The sequence below is a fragment of the Nycticebus coucang genome, chromosome 1 (assembly GCF_027406575.1).
Source record: "Nycticebus coucang isolate mNycCou1 chromosome 1, mNycCou1.pri, whole genome shotgun sequence".
In the NCBI taxonomy this organism is placed as follows: domain Eukaryota; kingdom Metazoa; phylum Chordata; class Mammalia; order Primates; family Lorisidae; genus Nycticebus; species Nycticebus coucang.
Window position 1 is genome coordinate 126,463,972 of NC_069780.1, and position 18,735 is coordinate 126,482,706.

General features: G+C 36.5%; 1 protein-coding gene across 3 annotated transcripts in view; it reads right to left on the reverse strand.

Moving 5' to 3' along the window:
• ATG10 (autophagy related 10) overlaps positions 1-18,735 on the reverse strand; it is a 299,393-nt gene that overhangs the window by 82,052 nt on the left and 198,606 nt on the right. For all 3 annotated transcript variants that reach the window (XM_053587322.1, XM_053587330.1, XM_053587317.1), the window contains one exon: positions 2,358-2,455. In XM_053587322.1, coding sequence (XP_053443297.1) covers positions 2,358-2,455 — 98 coding nt within the window. The remainder of the gene's footprint in view (positions 1-2,357; positions 2,456-18,735) is intronic.

Here is an 18,735-nt window from a genome sequence, read left to right on the forward strand (position 1 = left end):
ATTGGCAACATCAATTCTCTTAGGAAACTAAGAAAATTCAGCTAAATTCTAAATTTTATTCCTGTGTCATGAGTCAGAACAGAATTATAATACAGAAATGACACAGACCACCAGAAATTGAGCTATATAGGTTTGCATTTAGGAGATTAGTAATAGGACTGCTAGTGAAGGAAAAGGACTGGGCTCCAGTGCATAATGGAAAACGTTAATTGAGAAGGAGTTGAGAAAAAGCTGCAAAGTTAAGTATACATATATTTTTGGATTTTGGATACTGTCTTTCTCCATCTTTTGCCATCATCCCCGACTCTTACAACCAAACCTGGGTCCTGTGGATTTGTCTCTATAGCATACATTTTTGGACAGCTTGTGGTCATAAATAAGACAGTAGAAGTTGAAGTTCCTGCCATTTACCTTGACATACTTAAAGGTTAATCTAAAATAGTTTGCATTAAATAAAATGTTCTGGCCAAAAATCTTTAGGGCTGCTTTGCTTACATGTCCACATTACCTTTCTTCATAGCAACCACCTATGTCTGGTCCGCAGAACTTGGATTTCAAAGGAGGCCATTTTTGTGAGTTGAAATGGTTTCAGAGAAAGAAACACAGAAATGAATATGTAGGAAATATGCAGATAGAAAAAAGAGGGAAGGCATCAAACCTGGAACAAATTCCAAGAACACACTGCGCAAGGTACATACAGGGAGTGGATAGCCAAGTTTGGCAAGAGCAGTGTAGAATGGAGTAGAATAAAAAGGGAAAGTTGGAGCCAGGAAGTGGCAGCCACTCACGCCCAGGCAAGGCGCTCAGACCACATCCCCAGGGACCCTGGAAAGCTCTCGCAGGTCTGAGCATGGTAAGGAAGTACAGCAAGGGTTAAGAAGTATGACGAGAAGCAGGGAGGAAAGGAGCTGAAGATTGGCAATAGAGGCTTTACTAATTGTACCAGGGGAGGTCACAGGCTTCCTCTAGGAGGAAATAGTGGGAAGAGAAAGGAAAAGACTAATTTGAGAGGCAATGTGAAAGACACATACATACAAGTTGGTTTGTCCTCAATTAAAATCTAGAAAATGATCACTTGCAGTCAACTTATGAGAATTAAAACCTGGAAAATGGTCACTTGCAGTCAGTGTCAGAGAATTGCTTATGGGATGCTAAGAATTCTTATGTTGATTGGGAGGTAAACTATCATTACAATCAAACACATGAGAGGGCATAAAAATTCTAATGACTGACAGTCATTTTTAAAGGAAGTTTTCATTAAGCTTATTTGGAAAAAAATAAGATTTTTAATATAAGTAAAAATTTTTTTTAAGGAGATCATGATTGGTTGCAAGGTGATGAGTATTTTTAAATTTCTAAAATAATTAACTGCTGATTTTAGCAAGGGAGTAATGATGACTTATATGATTGATGGATCTATTTTCTCTATTTTTGCAAATCTACTTTTTCAGATCTATTTTTCTCTACTTTTGCAAATCACTATTGCAAACCTAGTATTAATCAAAAGTTCATTTTCTTTGCAAATGTACCTATGAGTAAAACTTGGAAACATTATAGATGACACAAGCTAAATCATGTATTTCTTAGTATATCTTGCCAACTCAGTTTATATTTTCCTTTACTTAATACATTTTTATTGAGCACCTACTCTCAGTTTTATACTGGTATGGGGTAGATAATGGAGAGAGAAACACAGTTTCCCTACATGGGGCAAACCCAAGAGATGATCCCAGACAAACGACGGTTCAACTCATGAATTTTCAACTTCACAATGGCACAACTGTGATACACCTGTTTCAGTAGAGACCATACTTCAAGCACCCATACAACCATTCTGGTTTTCAGTAGAGCATTCAATAAAGTATATGAGCTACTCAACACTTTATTATAAGATAGGCTTAGTGTTACGGGACTTTGCCCTACTGCAGGCTAATATAAGCATTCTGAGCATGTTTACGGTAAGACAACCTAAGCTATGATGTTTGGTAGGTTACTATATTTAATGCATTTTTGACTGAACAATATTTCCCACTTAACAATGAGTTTATCAGGATATAACCCCATCTTAAGTCAAGGAGCATCTATATAGCATAAAAGATAGACATTACTTTTAAAAAATCATCCAAATTTTAAATTATGGTAAGTGCTATCATAGGAAAATGACAGATACTATGAGAGCTTATAATAGGGAGAATAAGCCATGACTGGGCTGGGAAGGTGTTTTCAGGAAAATATCTTGAGCTGAAATCTGTAAGGATGTAGAGGAGTAAGAAACGAAAAAGTGAAGGAGAGGAAAACAGATGAAAAGATAAGCAGAGGGAAAGGACTGCACTCAATAAAATGAAAAACACTCTAACCTGCTGTGTGATAGTGTCCCACGGTCCCTGGAGCAGCCGTGTCTTATAGCACTCGTGGACTCCTTCCCATATGTCCTTCAGAGTTAAAGGTGTCCCATCTGTGAAAGTGCATGGTAAAGACCGAGTTAGTAATCCATGTGACACAATGTCAATCTATAACTCCTGGAAGAGTATTATAACTTTTAAAACAAATCTATACTACTTTGTATCTAAGGAATCCTATGTGAATTACGATTTTCTTCCTGAAGAGAGTTTAAAAATTTAGGCTTCTCTTCTTTGTATCTATCTAGCATTTAAATTATCTGCTCATTTATCACTTCTAGGAATTTTACAAAAAAATAACATCCAAAAGGTTTTAAAATGTGTTTTAGAGTGAACAGATAGACAGAAGCACAGGCAAAGGACCAGGCAAATAGACCCCCATCTTCACAGGGGAGCAGCAGGGCTGCCTCTGATGTCTTAGTGCTTCCTCTAGTCCTTAAAACAGGAGCCCCAACTCATACTTCCTTCCCTGTCTCGTGACTGAGCATCTGCAATGTCCAAATTGCTCCTGCAGGGTACCAGAGAGAATAGAAGGAAAACACACAATTTCCCCTACTAAAGAGCCTATCAGCACTGGGGAAACTATGACAAGAACATCAATAGCTAAAACACTAACTAGGTAGAGAGAGTGGTCTCTCCCCAAAGAAAAAACTGCACTTTGCTGACAGTCAAGAGGAGATATTAGCACCCAGTGTTAATGGGGCTATTGGGGGTGAAGGGACTTGAAAAGGACTTGGTGTGAAGAGATTAGTAAAAGCTTTGGTGAGGAATAATTCTCCTTTTATTGGTTTAAGTAGTTTTGATTATCCATCTCTATTTTGTAACCATCCAAATAATGGATTTTATGAAGACCACAATAGCACTTACAAAATACACAAGGTAAGTGGAAAACTAGGTATCTAAGATCTGAAAAAAAGCAGAGAGAGAGACAGAGTGCATGCTCATTACCTACAGATTTCAAACCACACACTAATGGAAAGAAGGTGTCTTCATGCTGGAATTTAGCACTACTTGGCCCATTGAGAGCTAAAAAGTCCTTAAGACTTAAGGTGTGCCTTTTCCTTAAGCAAATGGATATTACTCAAAGAAAACACATCAGTATACTGAATCACTAAATCCAAAGAAGTATTTGGTCATCAGATGCAAAAAAAAAACAAGATTGGGGGAATAATATATTCAAGAACTTCAAAAAGCCAAAAATCATTTTCTTTATTTAGACATATGGAGTTTAAGTAGAAATGTAGGGTGCCAGGGAAACAGCACTAGATTATCATTATTCATTAACTATTTTAAAAGCACTTGCAATGCCTCTGTCCACGCTGTTTAAATCCTGGTGTCGGTGCTTACTCTCTGCATGACTGCAAGTTACTTTGCGATTAACTTTACCTGAAAAAATGAAGATAACAATCCTTTTCAAATTTTGTTCTTGTGAGGCTAATGTAAATGAACAGGACCATGCTAGGTACACAATAAGAGCTTGGGAATTGTTAGGTTTCTTCTCCAAGTCCTCACTTCACTATTTCAGTAGTTCTCAAAGCTAAAAGATCCGTTTCTCGACTGTTATTTCTTAGAATTTCCCATGTTTCTATTCCATGCACATTGTCTTTGATACAGTAATATACAAACACCATACACAGGGCAGTCCTCATGTTTGACCTGAAAAATTGAACTTTTCCTCATCCTTTATTTTCAATAAATAGCCATAGAATATTTTGATACATTTTCAATAAGTATCTTCATCTTGGCATTTATCTGGTGGCAGGAGACCATTATCTTGTGATAAATAGTTTTATTCCATTGACATTTCCATGTCTGTAAAATGAACAAGATTTATTCATCCAATTAACATTTGAATGTCATGTTTAGCTACAAGTTAAAAACAAGCTGCCTTCAGTATGTGTGTTATATTGTTTTCTGAACACATTTACAGAATAAGGCCAAACTCTGTTCTTAACAGAAGCACTACGTATCTTCAAAATATGCTTGTGCGTGTGTGTGTACTAATGTTAGAAGAGGCAAATAAGATCTTACGTACTTCAGTGTCCAATAGCAAATTAAATAATCAAATTATAAAAAGATGACATGCTTTCAGAATGATTTTTATGTGTCAACGTTTGAAGAAATCAAATGCCTTTATTAGGATAATAAAATGTTAGAGCTTGTATAACTACTCATTTAATAAATAATCAACGAAGGTCTTGGGAAATATGTATCTGCCAAAATTCTGTAGCCAGTTAATGACTGAATTGAAGTCAGAAGCCAGATCTCAAAACTCACCAGTGCTCTCCTGCTATTCCGGGCTGCCTCTGAGGGCAGAGGCATTGCAAATGTGTTATAAATATTCACTGAATAATGACAAATGAAAGAATGCCTTCCTAAACTTTATTTCCTCTAAAAGAGAGAAAGCTTTGCAGACCTAGAAAAGAATGCTGGGTTTAATATCTGGTAATCAGTAATGATTTTAATTTTATTCCTTAAGATATTTCAGTCAACAATCTAAATATGGAGTAAATGGCTGGGATATTATCCACTGTCAAAAAACTGCACACTCTGCTGGAAACATTCATACAAAATGCAGTAATAAGCATCCTAGCAACAATGTGGAGAGACTCAGAACAAATGTTATAGAATTTTCATCAGATTTGATGCTAAAATTATGTGCAGTAAGTTTTCAGACAACACTGAATCTAGTGAAAAAATTGAACACCTTAGAGTATAGGAATTTAAAACCAATCTGGTCAACCCAATCTGTAGATTATCTTAAGGGAGTCAAAAATAATTTTCAAACATAAACATTGAATGTACTTCTACTTATGCCACAAAAATACATATTTCTTTTTATTTATTATTTTTTTGTGTGTGTGCTTTTTGGCCGGGGCTGGGTTTGAACCTGCCACCTCCGGCATATGGGACTGGTGCCCTACTCCTTGAGCCACAGGCGCCACCCACATATTTCTTAAATGACGGAGAATTTCTACAGTCTTCCCTTTTCTCATTGTTTATTTTTTTAAAAGACAATGCCACATTAGTAGTATTTAGGCTCTTTATGTCATTTAATAAAAACAGATCAATTAGTAGAAATGCATTTCTATGTATCATTGATTTTAACTTGATTCTAAAAATTATAGTAATAAAAATATTTTTAATAAATGATAAAAATGCACAACGAACTCATCATACTGATACTTTACCATGTGTTTTTTCTATTCCCTATACATGCTGCAAAACCAGAAACCCAAGAATCATTCTAGATGCCTCTTTTTTGACCTTCTATATTATGATGAAAAAAATGGCCCATTACTATATTCTAAATCTCTCTAGCAGCTGTGCTCTCCACTCCATTCCCACTGCACTGGAGTTTAAGATTCAAGCCTCCAACAGTAGCCTTTGTCAGGCCCATGTCCTCCAATGCTTGATCCTCATCCTTATTAGTTTCAAACATAAATCTGACCTAACTTTTCCCTTGTTGGGCACCATGCTCTATTCCTCCATGGGAAACATTTTGCAACTCCAGACCCTGGTGACTGACATGCTTTGCCATTCTTCCCCGCAAATCAGCCTTCGGTCAGACGGCAACTCGGTCCCACCACATGCTTGTACGAACCTTAATCCTTTGCCCTGTTGTACTTTTTTTATGACAAGTATCACCCTCTGAAATTATCTTGTTTATACATTAATCATTTCCAGCCTTTACAACTGGAATGCAAGCCTTGGCAAACTGTGATCACTGTGCAGGTACAGTGGCTCACCCCTGTAACCCCAGCTACTGGAGAGGGTGAGATGGAAGGATTGCTTGAGCCCAGGAATTTTAGTCCATCCTGAAATACAGGGTGTCCACAAAGTTTGTGTGCAATTTAAAATAGTAAACTATTGCTTTTAAATTACACACAAACTTTATGGACACATAAGAACACAGCAAGACCCCCATCTCTAAAAACAAAAAAAAACACAGATTATAGAAAAATTCATAAAAGTTATCATTATGGTTTTGCTGGTTATGTGATACTATACTAAGATGATGTACCATAATTTATTGGTTGGTCGCTAAATTATTATAAACTTTGAAATACCCTGTTTCCCCAAAAATAAGACAGTGTCTTATTTTAAGGTGTGCTCCCAAAGATGTGCTAGGTCTTATTTTCAGGGGACTTCTTATCTTTCCTGTAAGAGGTTTTATTTTCAGAGGATGCCTTATTTTGGGGGAAACAGGGTAATATCTGGCATAAGGTAGTAAAAGAGTAAGCCAAAACAATTTTTTTCCTTTGAATTATTTTCTTTTGATAAATTCCTTGGAGTGAAATTACTAAGTCAAAGTGAAAAATAACTGTTTTAATTCAAATCAAAAGAACTAATAATCCCCCCCCATATCAAAATTCTCTCTGGGGTAATGAGATAAAAAGTTAATTTTAGAAATAGATGTTTACATAATTTTGGCACCTACTATATGCCAGTTATTTTCTCTAAGCTTTCGTGACCAAAACAATGGTCCTTGATTTCCCGGAGGTGACGCTGTAGGAGGGGGTAGGCGGTAAACAATGAACATAGTACGTGAGTAAACTATATGTAAGTTGGGGGTGATACATACTATGGTGAAAAAGTAGAGCAGACTAGAGAATGCCAGCCAGGAGGGGACCTGCAATTTTAGACTTCAGTGAGAAAGTCACTGGGAGGCATAGTATTCCAGAGAAGAGGGACCAGCCAGTGGAAAGACCACAGAGGTGGGGAAGGGACGAGGGGTCACAAGCACTGTTTATCAGCTTTATCGGAATGTAATTCACATACATACAATCTACCCACTTAAAGTGTACAATTCAAAACTATTCAGAGTTGTACAGCCATCCCCACAATCAACTTTAGAACATTCTCATCAACCAAAAGAAAAAAACAAACCCAAATCCATGAGCAGCAGTCATTCCCCACTTCCATCCACCCAATGTCCTCAGTCCTAGGAAAGCACAAATTTACTTTCTGATATTATGAATCTATTTCCATTTGAAAGAAATGAAATCATTCAATACATGGTCTTTTGTAATTGGTTTCTTTCACTTAGCATAACGTTTTCAAGGTTCATCCATGTTGTAGCATGTATTTGTACTTCACTTCTTTTTATAGCCAAATTACATTTCATTGTGTTACAATAGCACATTGTATTTATCCACTCATCAACTGGTGGATATCTAGGTTGTTTCCACTTTGGGGCCATTATGAATAACAATGCTTATGAACATTTACCTACAAGTTTTTGCATGGACAAGTTATCTTCTTTTCCCTTGGGTATACACCTAAGCATGGAATTGATAGGTCTTATGGTAACTTTTTGTTTAACTTGTTGAGAAACTGCCAGACACTTTTTCCAAAATGGCTGCCCTATTTTACATCCCACCATCAGTTAAATAAGGATTCTGCTTTTTCTACATCTTTCCCAACCCTTAATATTATTTTTGCTTTTAAATTATATTCATCCTAGTATGTGTGAAGTGGCCTCTCATACTTTTGATTTGCATTTTCCTATTGCAAGTGATACTGAGTATATTTTCCTACTGTCTTTCATACTATTTTTCAAGATATTAGTCACTATCTTCTTTGGATAAGAGTTCAGTCAGATCCTTTGCTCCTTTTTTAACTGGGTTATTTATCTTATCATTGAGGTATAAGAGTTCTTTACATATTTTAGATACAAGTCCCTTATTAAATATATTTATTTGCAAATATTTTCTCCATTTCTGTTGGCTGTCTTTTCATTTTTGTGACAGTGTCCTTTAGGCACAAAAGTTTTTTTAATTTGATGTCGTCCAAGTTATCTATTTTTGTCTTTGGTTGCTTATGTGTTTGGTGTCCTGAAATCTTTGCCTAATCTGAGATCATGAAGAATTACTCCTATATTTTCTTCTGAGAAGGATGCTGACTTTTGAAATGAGCAATTATTGCAGGAATGTATGGGCAGTAAATGAGTGGTGTCATCTAAATTAGGTTTGACAAGAATTGAATTCTGTACCTCTCCCAAGAATCTGAAGAGAAAGAAAATTCTTATCGTCTTCATTGTATACAACATTTTCTGATGTTATTTTATTGTTTTCTTTATGTATCAGTTAGGGGTCTCACCCACCTCTAATGTGGACTTTGTGTGGGCAGGAACCTTGGCTGTTTGGTTCCCTCTATATTCCCAGGACCTAGGTCAATGCAGGAAATGCTGGACCTGTAAGATGGGGTAAGGTGGAGACGAAGCCTGGCATCATGGGAAGCCATAGCCATGTATAAGCTCAAGTTATGGGACACAGAAGTCAGAAGTCAGTAGCAGAAGCTGGCGGGCAGAGAGAGAAACATGTGGTTAGGTAGGGAAGGGCACAGACAAGAGACCAGGAAAGTATCTACCTTAGTGGAGTCCCTGACTGCAGTCCCAATTAGGCCTTGCCAAGCTTAATTTCTGTGAATTGCCTTTTTCTTCACAATAAGCCCTATTTTCCTCTCAACCCAATTTTATGAACCAACTTGAGGGCTTTTCTTATTCTTTTTAACCAGGGCATTGTTTTAAGAGTAAACTCTTCGAAAGAAGAAACTGATAGAAAAGTTGGTACATAACAGAGCATAACCCCCTGAAATGATACATCTAAAGCAGCTGTTCTCAGCCTGTGGGTCACGACCCCTTTGTAACAGTAAAAATACATCGCGTCATCACCACTGATAAAGGCTATTTTGCTTGAGATTGAGATGGCTTAACTGTATGGTTGTGACCTCCATGAGTAGCCTCTCTAAACTGGTCTGTGTCCCCAAATCTAGCCCACTTTGGAAAACAGAGGAAGGCAACAAGCAATTGTAATATCCTTGTCAAAATATATCCTCCCTTACAAGCCCATGTCTTGGCTCTGTCTCCAGGACCACTGCAAAATCTCTTTAGCATCTCTTTTCTCTTCTCTCCCCTCCTTTCTCCTCTCTCCTCCCCTTCTCCTCTTCTTTCCTCTCCATCATGCCCCACCTCTTCAGCATCTCTTGAGGGTCTGTGTTTGGCACCTCCTGCTAGTAGCATGCTAGGTCTTATGGGATTATAAGGTTGAAATTTTGAGTATTTAAAATTATATATAAAAACAGCACATTGTACCCCATGATTGCATTAATGTAAACAGCTGTGATTTAATTAAAAAAATGACCTTAAAGGGTACGATGTGTGTTCTCTTTCCCAAGACTCCATCACTGGTTTGCTAGTCATACTTCACACTTTCATGAGCAAACACAAGCACAAGATAGCTTTTGAGATGTTTTAAACAAAACGACTGACTTAATCAAGCAATGTCTTCAAAACCCTGCATGCATTATTGATACCTAAAATGCAATCAAATATGTTTGTGACTGTTAATTATTTCAAAAACAAAATAAAGTCTTTAGAAATCCCACTGAAGGGGTTGTACCTGTGGCTCAAAGGAGTAGGGCGCTGGCCCCATATGCCGGAGGTGGTGGGTTCAAACCCAGCCCTGGCTCAAAAAAAAAAAAAAAAAGAAATCCCACTGAAATAACTAAACTGGAATAGCCAAATACATAAAGAACCATCATATAGACACATACTGAAGACTTTTACACATTCCATCTATTTATAAAAACTGAAGACTCCAAACTTTAACCTCAAATTAAAATGTGGATATAAATACTTGGTGAAGCACCTGAAACACATTATTATTTGCCTACATGTTCACATCAAATTATCTTCAATCAGAAACTTTAAGCCATATTAAGAGAGTCTGTATTTTCTGTCTGGCCTCAGTCACAGGAGACATAAACATACTCAATCAACAATTCCCTAGTTTCAGACCCAAGATACTCGATGCACCAATTTTAACATGCTTAGAAATGTCATTACTCATGTTGAGGCTGAGAAGCTCAATAAAATCCTTTGATTACTTGAAAATCTGAAGTCAAAGCCAAAATAATTTTAGCAAGAACCTACAAAGTGAGCATGGCAACTGAGTTCATTTATTTACCAACTGTTTATTGAATACCTACTATGTGCCTACATTACCTGCAATGATAAAACACATTTAAGCTAAAGGAATGTTCTGTCAGGAATCTAAAATGTCAATGACAAAAGAGGAAGAGATATTAGGTGAAAAATAGAATAATTAAAAAGTACAATCTTTAGCAACTGCCAGTAGCATTTAATTTAACATTTTCATATAAAATCTCTCAATTGAATAATAACCCACATGTCAAGTAATCTATATATTACTCAAAATGTGCAGCTTTCTAAATTTAATTTCTCAGGGCTATTAGTTTTCATGAATCCAATAACAGCATGAGATATTGCACTAGCCACCACCTAACTCTAGTGTATGCACACTGAAATCACCTTTACCCTTATCATGCACAGTTTCACTAAAACTTTTTAACTCCTAAAATGAAGATCAGAAAGAGTATAAATTATTCAGAGTAAGTTTAAGAAGAATGTTCTGATGTGGTCCTAGGAAAGCGAGGATTTTTCACAATGAAATATGTTATTATTCAATATATTGTCTTCAATAGAGCTTTGAAGGATATAAAAATTCATGTCATACTCTACAGTAAGACAGAGATGGAGCTCCACCAAAGGAGAAAATTCATTTTTGCTTCACTGAGAAAATTATATTGTGATATGAAATGAGTGTAATTGTTCATGTACATTCATATTAGCTACCATCCTGGCTAATTCTGTTCATTTTTATTTATTCTTGCAAACATTTTAGCACTTTATATCTTTATTAATCTCAAGAAATCAAAATAAAATCCTCCAAATACAGATTTTTGGCAACTTCTCTTTACTTATATATAACACCAGTTAATTAATTTAACTCATGTATTTCTTAAATTTCAGTTATTTGGATGAAAGTGTTATGCAGTAAAAAATAGTCTATAGAGTTTGAGTTGCAGCTCCATAGTTTTCTCTGTCCCCTTGGATAAAGAATTTAAACCCTCTGAGTGCTCAGTGTTTCTGTCTGCACATCAGTTCCTACCTACTAATGTTATTATGGGGATCAAAGCACATAACTCAGCTAGCAGTACTGAAAGGAGCCACGTGCCATGCCGCATTTGATACATCAGCTCACAGTCCTCAAGACTCCATGAAACAGGTATTATTATTATCTCAATTATTTTTTTCAGATGGTGAATGAAAGAATAAAAACATAAAAGTTCAATAACCTTCCTAAGGTCACACAGTCAGTAAGGAGCAGAGCTAGGAGTCAGAACCAAGGCTTTCTAGTTCCAGATCCTGTGTTTTTCACCACTATGCTGTATGTGACTCTGCATATAGGCACTCTTTGTAAACTGTAAAGTGATACACACATGTTAACTGTGGTGGTGGTACTGGTGCTACAACTAGTCTCTACCAACACTACTTACCCTAAGAGTATCTAGAATTTTCTCCTTCCTGTTTTTCTCCCTAGGCCTGGCTTGCTCTGTCCCTCATCACTGCATGGTCAAATCCCATGTCCAGCCAAGGCTTTCTTGATCCTTCCAGGTCAAGGTAATCACAACTCTATGAGCCCTAGTGCCAATTTTTATCTTTCTTATTGGTCTTATCATACTGTACTTGTTACAGGGAATTTCAGACCTGTTTTGATACCTTACTAGACTGTAAGCTCCTTGAGAGCATCATGTATCTCTGATTTCCTTTATTGATTTCAGAAACATCTTCAAGCCTGTGCATAAATACAGTAGAATGTTTGTAAGTTGACCATTCAAGAGACTGTAACAAACTGGTCAACACACAAAGGTGAGCAACATGAGGAACCAGGCTACTGTACTGATATGCACAGGTGGGGTGCATGTCAATGAAAATTAGGTCAACTTAAAAAAGGTGGTCAGTGTAGGAAAGTGGTCAACAATGGAGGTTCTATTGTATTTTCTATTATTTTCAAATGGATGAATAGATGAAAAATCAACATTATTTCTAGACCAATTAGTACAATCTAAAGACTAAAGACTAAATAGTTACAATAAAATTCTTTGAATAAATGTTCTGCATTTATGTTTTTAAACACTCTCATAGTCATGTAAATCCATAGCATTAAATATACAGTGGATATTTGATTTCCCGGTATCCAAACAGGCTTCCAGTTTGGGAAAGAAATTTCAAAGGAAGTGGAAGGCAGAGCCCCAACTTCCCATCACTAAAGCTAAAGGGAGGCAGACATGCCCTCACCTTATCATTCCACTTCTATCAGTTGTCTACGATCTACCTTTTTCAGTAAATCCTTTTCTGTCGGTGATGGTCCAGTTAAATTTTTCCCAACCAAATAAACAGATAGTTTAAAAGTTGTGTTTAATAAGTATTTTCCAAATTTCATCCCTAATTTTTTTAAATGCTATATATTATCTAGTAATTTGGGGTAGAAAAGTTAACATAAGATGGTTTTTAATTACATGAGAAAGTATGTGTATTACAACCTATAACAGCACATGAGGGAGCAATTTTGAGTCATCTTAAACTGTCCCCACACTGTGTAATAATATGAGCAATGCTATAGCCTTTGCTTAAACACTTACCAAAGTAAAAGTACATATAAGACCATCTTGAGGAATCTCTGAATCAGAAACTGTTCCAAGAAAAGCAACATTGGGTCCACAAGATCCCTAAGACATCAACCCTGAGATTATTACTATTAATCAAGAAATCTGAAGACTATACCTCCAGACAGATATCTAAAGCCTAAGGTCTGCTGGTTCTGAAGAAGACACTATACTCTTAATCCTACCCATGGTATTCTGAAGTTTGAGCCTAACCTCTTGTCTGGTACTCCAGTACACAGACACTTGGACTCTTGGCTTCCCTCAAACTTCAATACCCCCCAAACATGGACCTATTACTTCTATACTAGCATTTTTATTATCCTTATTCCACCATCCAATTTGGTCCCCTTCCCCTGGAGAAGGTAGTCTTTGCCTTCTCAACACAGCACCTAACATACAGACTTTAATGACTTTAAAGGAAGAGAAAAGCAACAAATGAGGTATAAGTTGGGAGAGATTTGTTTCCAAATACCCATTGAATAGGGTAATGAGTTTGTGCTGTGCACACAGTAGGCACTCATGGATGTTTTAACGGATGTTTCAAATAGGAATAGTTTTGCTAATAATAAGCAAAGAGATGTTTCTACCCTAAGGAGGCACAAATATTCACCTATCCAGGGAAACTAAAATATAGCCTCTTACAAATTAAGAAAATAAATTTATTTACCTTTCATTTTTTTCTTCCAGGCCTCTGGGTCCATTTATAATCTCTTGCTTTTGTGTATGTAGTGTTTTTACTAACACAGGTTAGCATGAACCTTTTAGCTAATTAGCTATTTCTGTAGGTTTCTTGCACACTCCTTTAGTACCTTTCCTTTAGGACATTTTTAAACCAGGGCTTGATTTGTTCAATCAGATTCTTTTCCTATCACATGTTCTAACCCAGCATTCAACCTCTATCTTAACTACCCATAATGTTTCAAACATTTACATGGTTCAATAAATAATTCTCATTAAATTCCCTCTATTATTTAGACTTTTCAGTTTGAATATATTTGTATTAGTTAAATAATTTTTCATTATTTTTGTTAATAACTTTCACTGTTTGCTCATCATATCTCATTTCAATCTCTAGAATCTCTTTTTAATTCACCAAAATTCAAATTACAGTACATTGAGATTTTGGCTACATTTATTATCTATCTAAATATAAGTATAGTACAAATATAAATATATAAACTTTCTTAAAGACTCTTTACAATCAAGACTTTAAATTAAATTACATATCAAATTGTTCTCTATTTTCTTCTCATTGTAATAGTTAGCTAGAATCATTTTTGCCCCAGTCTTTAAGTCTCTCTGCTCCACTTTTTTCTTTCTGTGCAACAAGCTGCCCTAACTCTCACTGTATGGGGTCAATAGTAATTTTTCCTGAAAATACATTCTGCCAGCTCATTTTCTCTAAGAAGTTACTGTTTTTAGAATATAATAATGCTAGTAACAATAACTTTTAAAAAGCCAATTCCCTTTTTTCAAATTTCATTCTCATCATTCAATTATTCCTCTTTTCTTCTTGCTCAGTCATAACTTCTAGGAAATCCCTCCACTGGTTTCACGCACTTCTGCTCAATCGCCTTCACTTTTTCCTTAAATCCTCCAACCCCTTCTCACCCATTATCTCTTCCATAATTTGACCTCAATTTATCTTTTCAACCATTTCTTTTATAACCCATCCTAAGGGAACACCTACTCCAAACTAGCCTCTCACTTCTCAGAATATGTCATGCTCTTCCCAGCCCCTACAACTTGACACCCACCCTCCTCTCTTTTTACAGTCTTTTCTATCCTTTTTTATAGGACGTAATCCATGAACAGCCTTTGGACGTTGTTGGGCAGAGCTATGGATATTCTACTTTCAATCTTCACCTTCCTCCAATCCTCATTATTCCTGTTTTCCTATCACTGTTACTCCAAAGACTGCTTTTTGTTCCAAACCTTGAACAACCCTCTTCCTCCTGGATGTTTTATACAATGTCTTAACTCCAAACGTTCCATTATTCTGTCTTTCTCTTGGTTTGGTTCATGCTGCCTTTGAAAAGGAATTATTCTTTGATTATTTCTTTCACTCCTTTGGGCCTCTAACAAGTAGACAAATCTTTCACATGAAAAATGTGGGCTACGTTTTTAATTCTATACCCTGACTTTCTGGTCAATAATAGAATGGATCTCCAGAAAGGACATTCAGTTGCTAACTGGAAGAAATGCTTCCTTCCCTATTCCAAACCACCCTTTCTGACCAATTAAAGAAATATGTCAAAACAGTTCCCAAGAAGAACCCATACATCAGCCAAAGAATTAAATGTTTTGAAAATGAAAAGAACCACTGGTCCATTTTTTTCAGTAGAGAACAAAGGAAAACAAAAGATATAGGGAAGAGATAAATCAGAATTCAAGTAGAAATAAATATAGAAATCACTAGTTATAGTGTAAGGGGAGATTTTTAAGTCTAGGACTCTGGTGAAGCCAAAAGCCATTATGTGTATGCCAAAGGTTTTTACCGTATTTCTAACACCACCAGCTTTGCATCAAAGCTAAGACCCTAAAGGGAAAATGGGACGTAAAAGTGTTGTGGAATGATGAGAATGATGGAAAGTAGATAGAAGGCTTTTGTATGATATAAATAATTCTTTTTTTTTTTTTTTATTGTTGGGGATTCATTGAGGGTACAATAAGCCAGGTTACACTGATTGCAATTGTTAGGTAAAGTCCCTCTTGCAATCATGTCTTGACCCCATAAAGTGTGACACACACCAAGGCCCCACCCCTCTCCCCTTCCCTCTTTCTGCTTCCCCCCCCATAACCATAATTGTCATTAATTCTTTAATACAATGTGCTTTAAAAATAGTGACAGAGAAAAAAGCAGCATGCCCTTGAAGATGTCGATGCTCTGTGTGGAAATGGAGCTTCTAAACTACAAAGCACTATTCAGAGGCTGTTTACTATTATCCAGTGGAAGTGTGATCACCTCTCACCCACTGCTGGGAGGCAAATGGTATCAACCGTGTCCCACACGGAACAGAACATTGGGAAAGAAGGACTTCTTTCATCTCCTCTTTCTCTCCTTTTTAAGACAGAGTCTCACTCTGTTGCTCCAGGTAGAGTAGAATGCAGTAGTATCATCATAGCCCGAGCAACCTCATACTTCTGGGCTTAAGCAATCCTCCTACCTCAGCCTCTCAAGTAGCTGGGACAACAGACACCTGCCGCAATACCTAGCTAGTTTTTCTATTTTTATCCCCTCTAGAGATGGGGTCTTGCTCTTGCTCAGGATGGTCTCGAACTCCTGAGCCCAAGCAATCCTCCCCACTTGGCCTCCCAGAGTGCTAGGATGACAGGTGTAAGCCACAGCACTGGCCTTCTTCTCCTAAGTTCATGTCACTCCCTTGGGAACTAAGTGTAGAAATGAGAGGCAACCAGAAGCAGAATCTTGCCTCAACCTGGTTGTCTGCCTTCTAGGATCACATAAAAATATGTGTTTATAGAAGTGAAGCAGCTTCTCAGCTAGTTTGGATGCCCACTTGAGTCCTCAGGACATTCTATTTTTCATACTCCACTAACCCTACAGTTTCTAAAAAGTGTCAGACTAAAGAGTGAAGATATATAGATAGTTTAGGTGCTGGGTCTCCTGGAGACAACAGCATTACTTCTTCCTTAGAACTCATCAGGGCAGTTGGAACAGGCACCATCATATAGTCTCAGAGTTTGAGCTGTTTTCAAAATGGTGAGAAATTCCTCATTATTGGCTCATTTAATAAACACTCATTAAAGCTGTGTCACAGTTGAATAAGCTATATATGGCTTACCACCCACCGGGCCATAAACAATGCTTCTCATTTTGTAGATACTCAACATTAATTTCCTTTGCTTCTCCTTTTACCTTAAAGCCCTGCCTTCTATCTAACCATCTTATAGAAGACAAGAAAACAAGTAATTCTGATAGAGTGCAACTTGTGATACTGCAGACTGTGTGATATTATATGACATGACGTAGCAGTGAAAGGAACAAGGCATGTTAGCTAAATCTTGGGCAGTAGTTAACCTGGTGGACACTGGACCACATAGAGGAATAGGAGGAATTCATTGTCCAACGGATTTGCATCCCAAGAAATGAAATACAGATTTCTCCTGAAATCTAAACCAGCTGATACAAGAAAGAGTAATGTCTATTTAAATAGGAACTATTTGCTACTTAATTTGCTTTTGCTTTAAAAAAAAAAAAAAAAAGAGGGAGAGCACAGGAAGAAAATTCAGAATAAAGCACAGAAATTAATTTTTATTAACAATCAAATGCAAAAGAAATTCTAAATATCTGTCAAAAACAAGGCTAAGTGAACTATTTTTGAAGCAAAAAAAAAAAAGAAGACCCCTGGGCAAGAAATTTTACAGTCATCCTCTTTCTAGGTCGGAACTCTCTCAGAATGAGACAAAGAAAAATCTGGACCTGGAATAAGAGGAAGATATTAGGAATCCATTCACCATACTGACAAGAGATTTGTTTAACAAATAGATGATAGGCCAGAGTAATCAGATATCCCAGGAAAAGGCAATGGACTAAGGGGAATAAATGAAAAATTATGACTCCATAGTAAAGGGACATACATTTTTAGAATATTCATGAGGTTAAGTTTGGTAGAAGAAAAAGAAATTATTAGAATATATGATAAAGAAAAGAACCATTTTTCATGTTTCTCTACCAGAAAACATTTAATACTCTTTGCAAAAATTAAATTTGATTTTTTAATGTACCTGAACAAGAACTAAATGAATTCTGGACTGAAATGAATTTAAAAATTCCTAATGCCCATTCTGTACAACACAGAATGGAGGTGGGGGAATGAAGACTGCCTCATATAAATTTGGTTTTCCTTTACTAGACATAAATGAACAGCATCTTAAAATTATATAAACAAAATCTAAGAAGGCTAGTTTTCTTTTTTTTAAAGAATAGAAAATCATAAAGAAAGGATCACAGGAAGTATACTATCATTAAAACATAATTGGACTTGCAGGAACAATTACTGTGCTGTACTGTAAGGGGAGCTGTTGGCACATAAGAGCAAAGAACACGTATGAGCTCATCCGCCGGCCTTGGCAAGACCCACTTCCAGCTAGAAGCAGTCATGTTTCAACACCTCTGATTCCCTAATGCTGACAAGCTAAACAACTTGTTTTGTCTCTGGGAGCTCTTCTCTGGTGATTAACTGCTTATGGTGAATACTAATTATATGAAAGTACAGTATTGAAGAAGTGTCCTATTTCCTCTACCTGCAGCCACAACTTGTTTTTGAATCTAGAAGGTCCTAGTTAGAGCTATATTGCAACCAGAACCAAGAAAGACCTTTTCCTCCCCCTGCATAATAAATATAGCTCTTACTTTTTTGCACCCGCATAGTACATTTCACTGACAAGAAACCTCCTTTAACCTCTGGGCTCCAAACCAAATATAATTATAACACAATAAGTGTTTTTAAAGCTTGTTATTATATGGATAAATTTGCAGCAAGAGTTTCTGCATTAGTGAACTATCAGTGTCCTCAATTCCCCGTGTCCCATGTTGAAAATTTACCCTAAATTGTCAGTTCTTAAGAACTGCACCTCAGATTAAAATCTTCTCACTGGGGAGTCTATGAGAATTCGTTCTTGTGTTTTAAATCCTAAGTGCTTGTTAAACCGCCAACACTGCAAAATTAGAGACCATTAAACAATATAAGGCAGCAAGTGATTAAATCTACCAAATACACATTCAAAGCAGCTTAAGCTACTTTTTAATTAAAACTAAAATATCATTGGCTAAATTCAGATG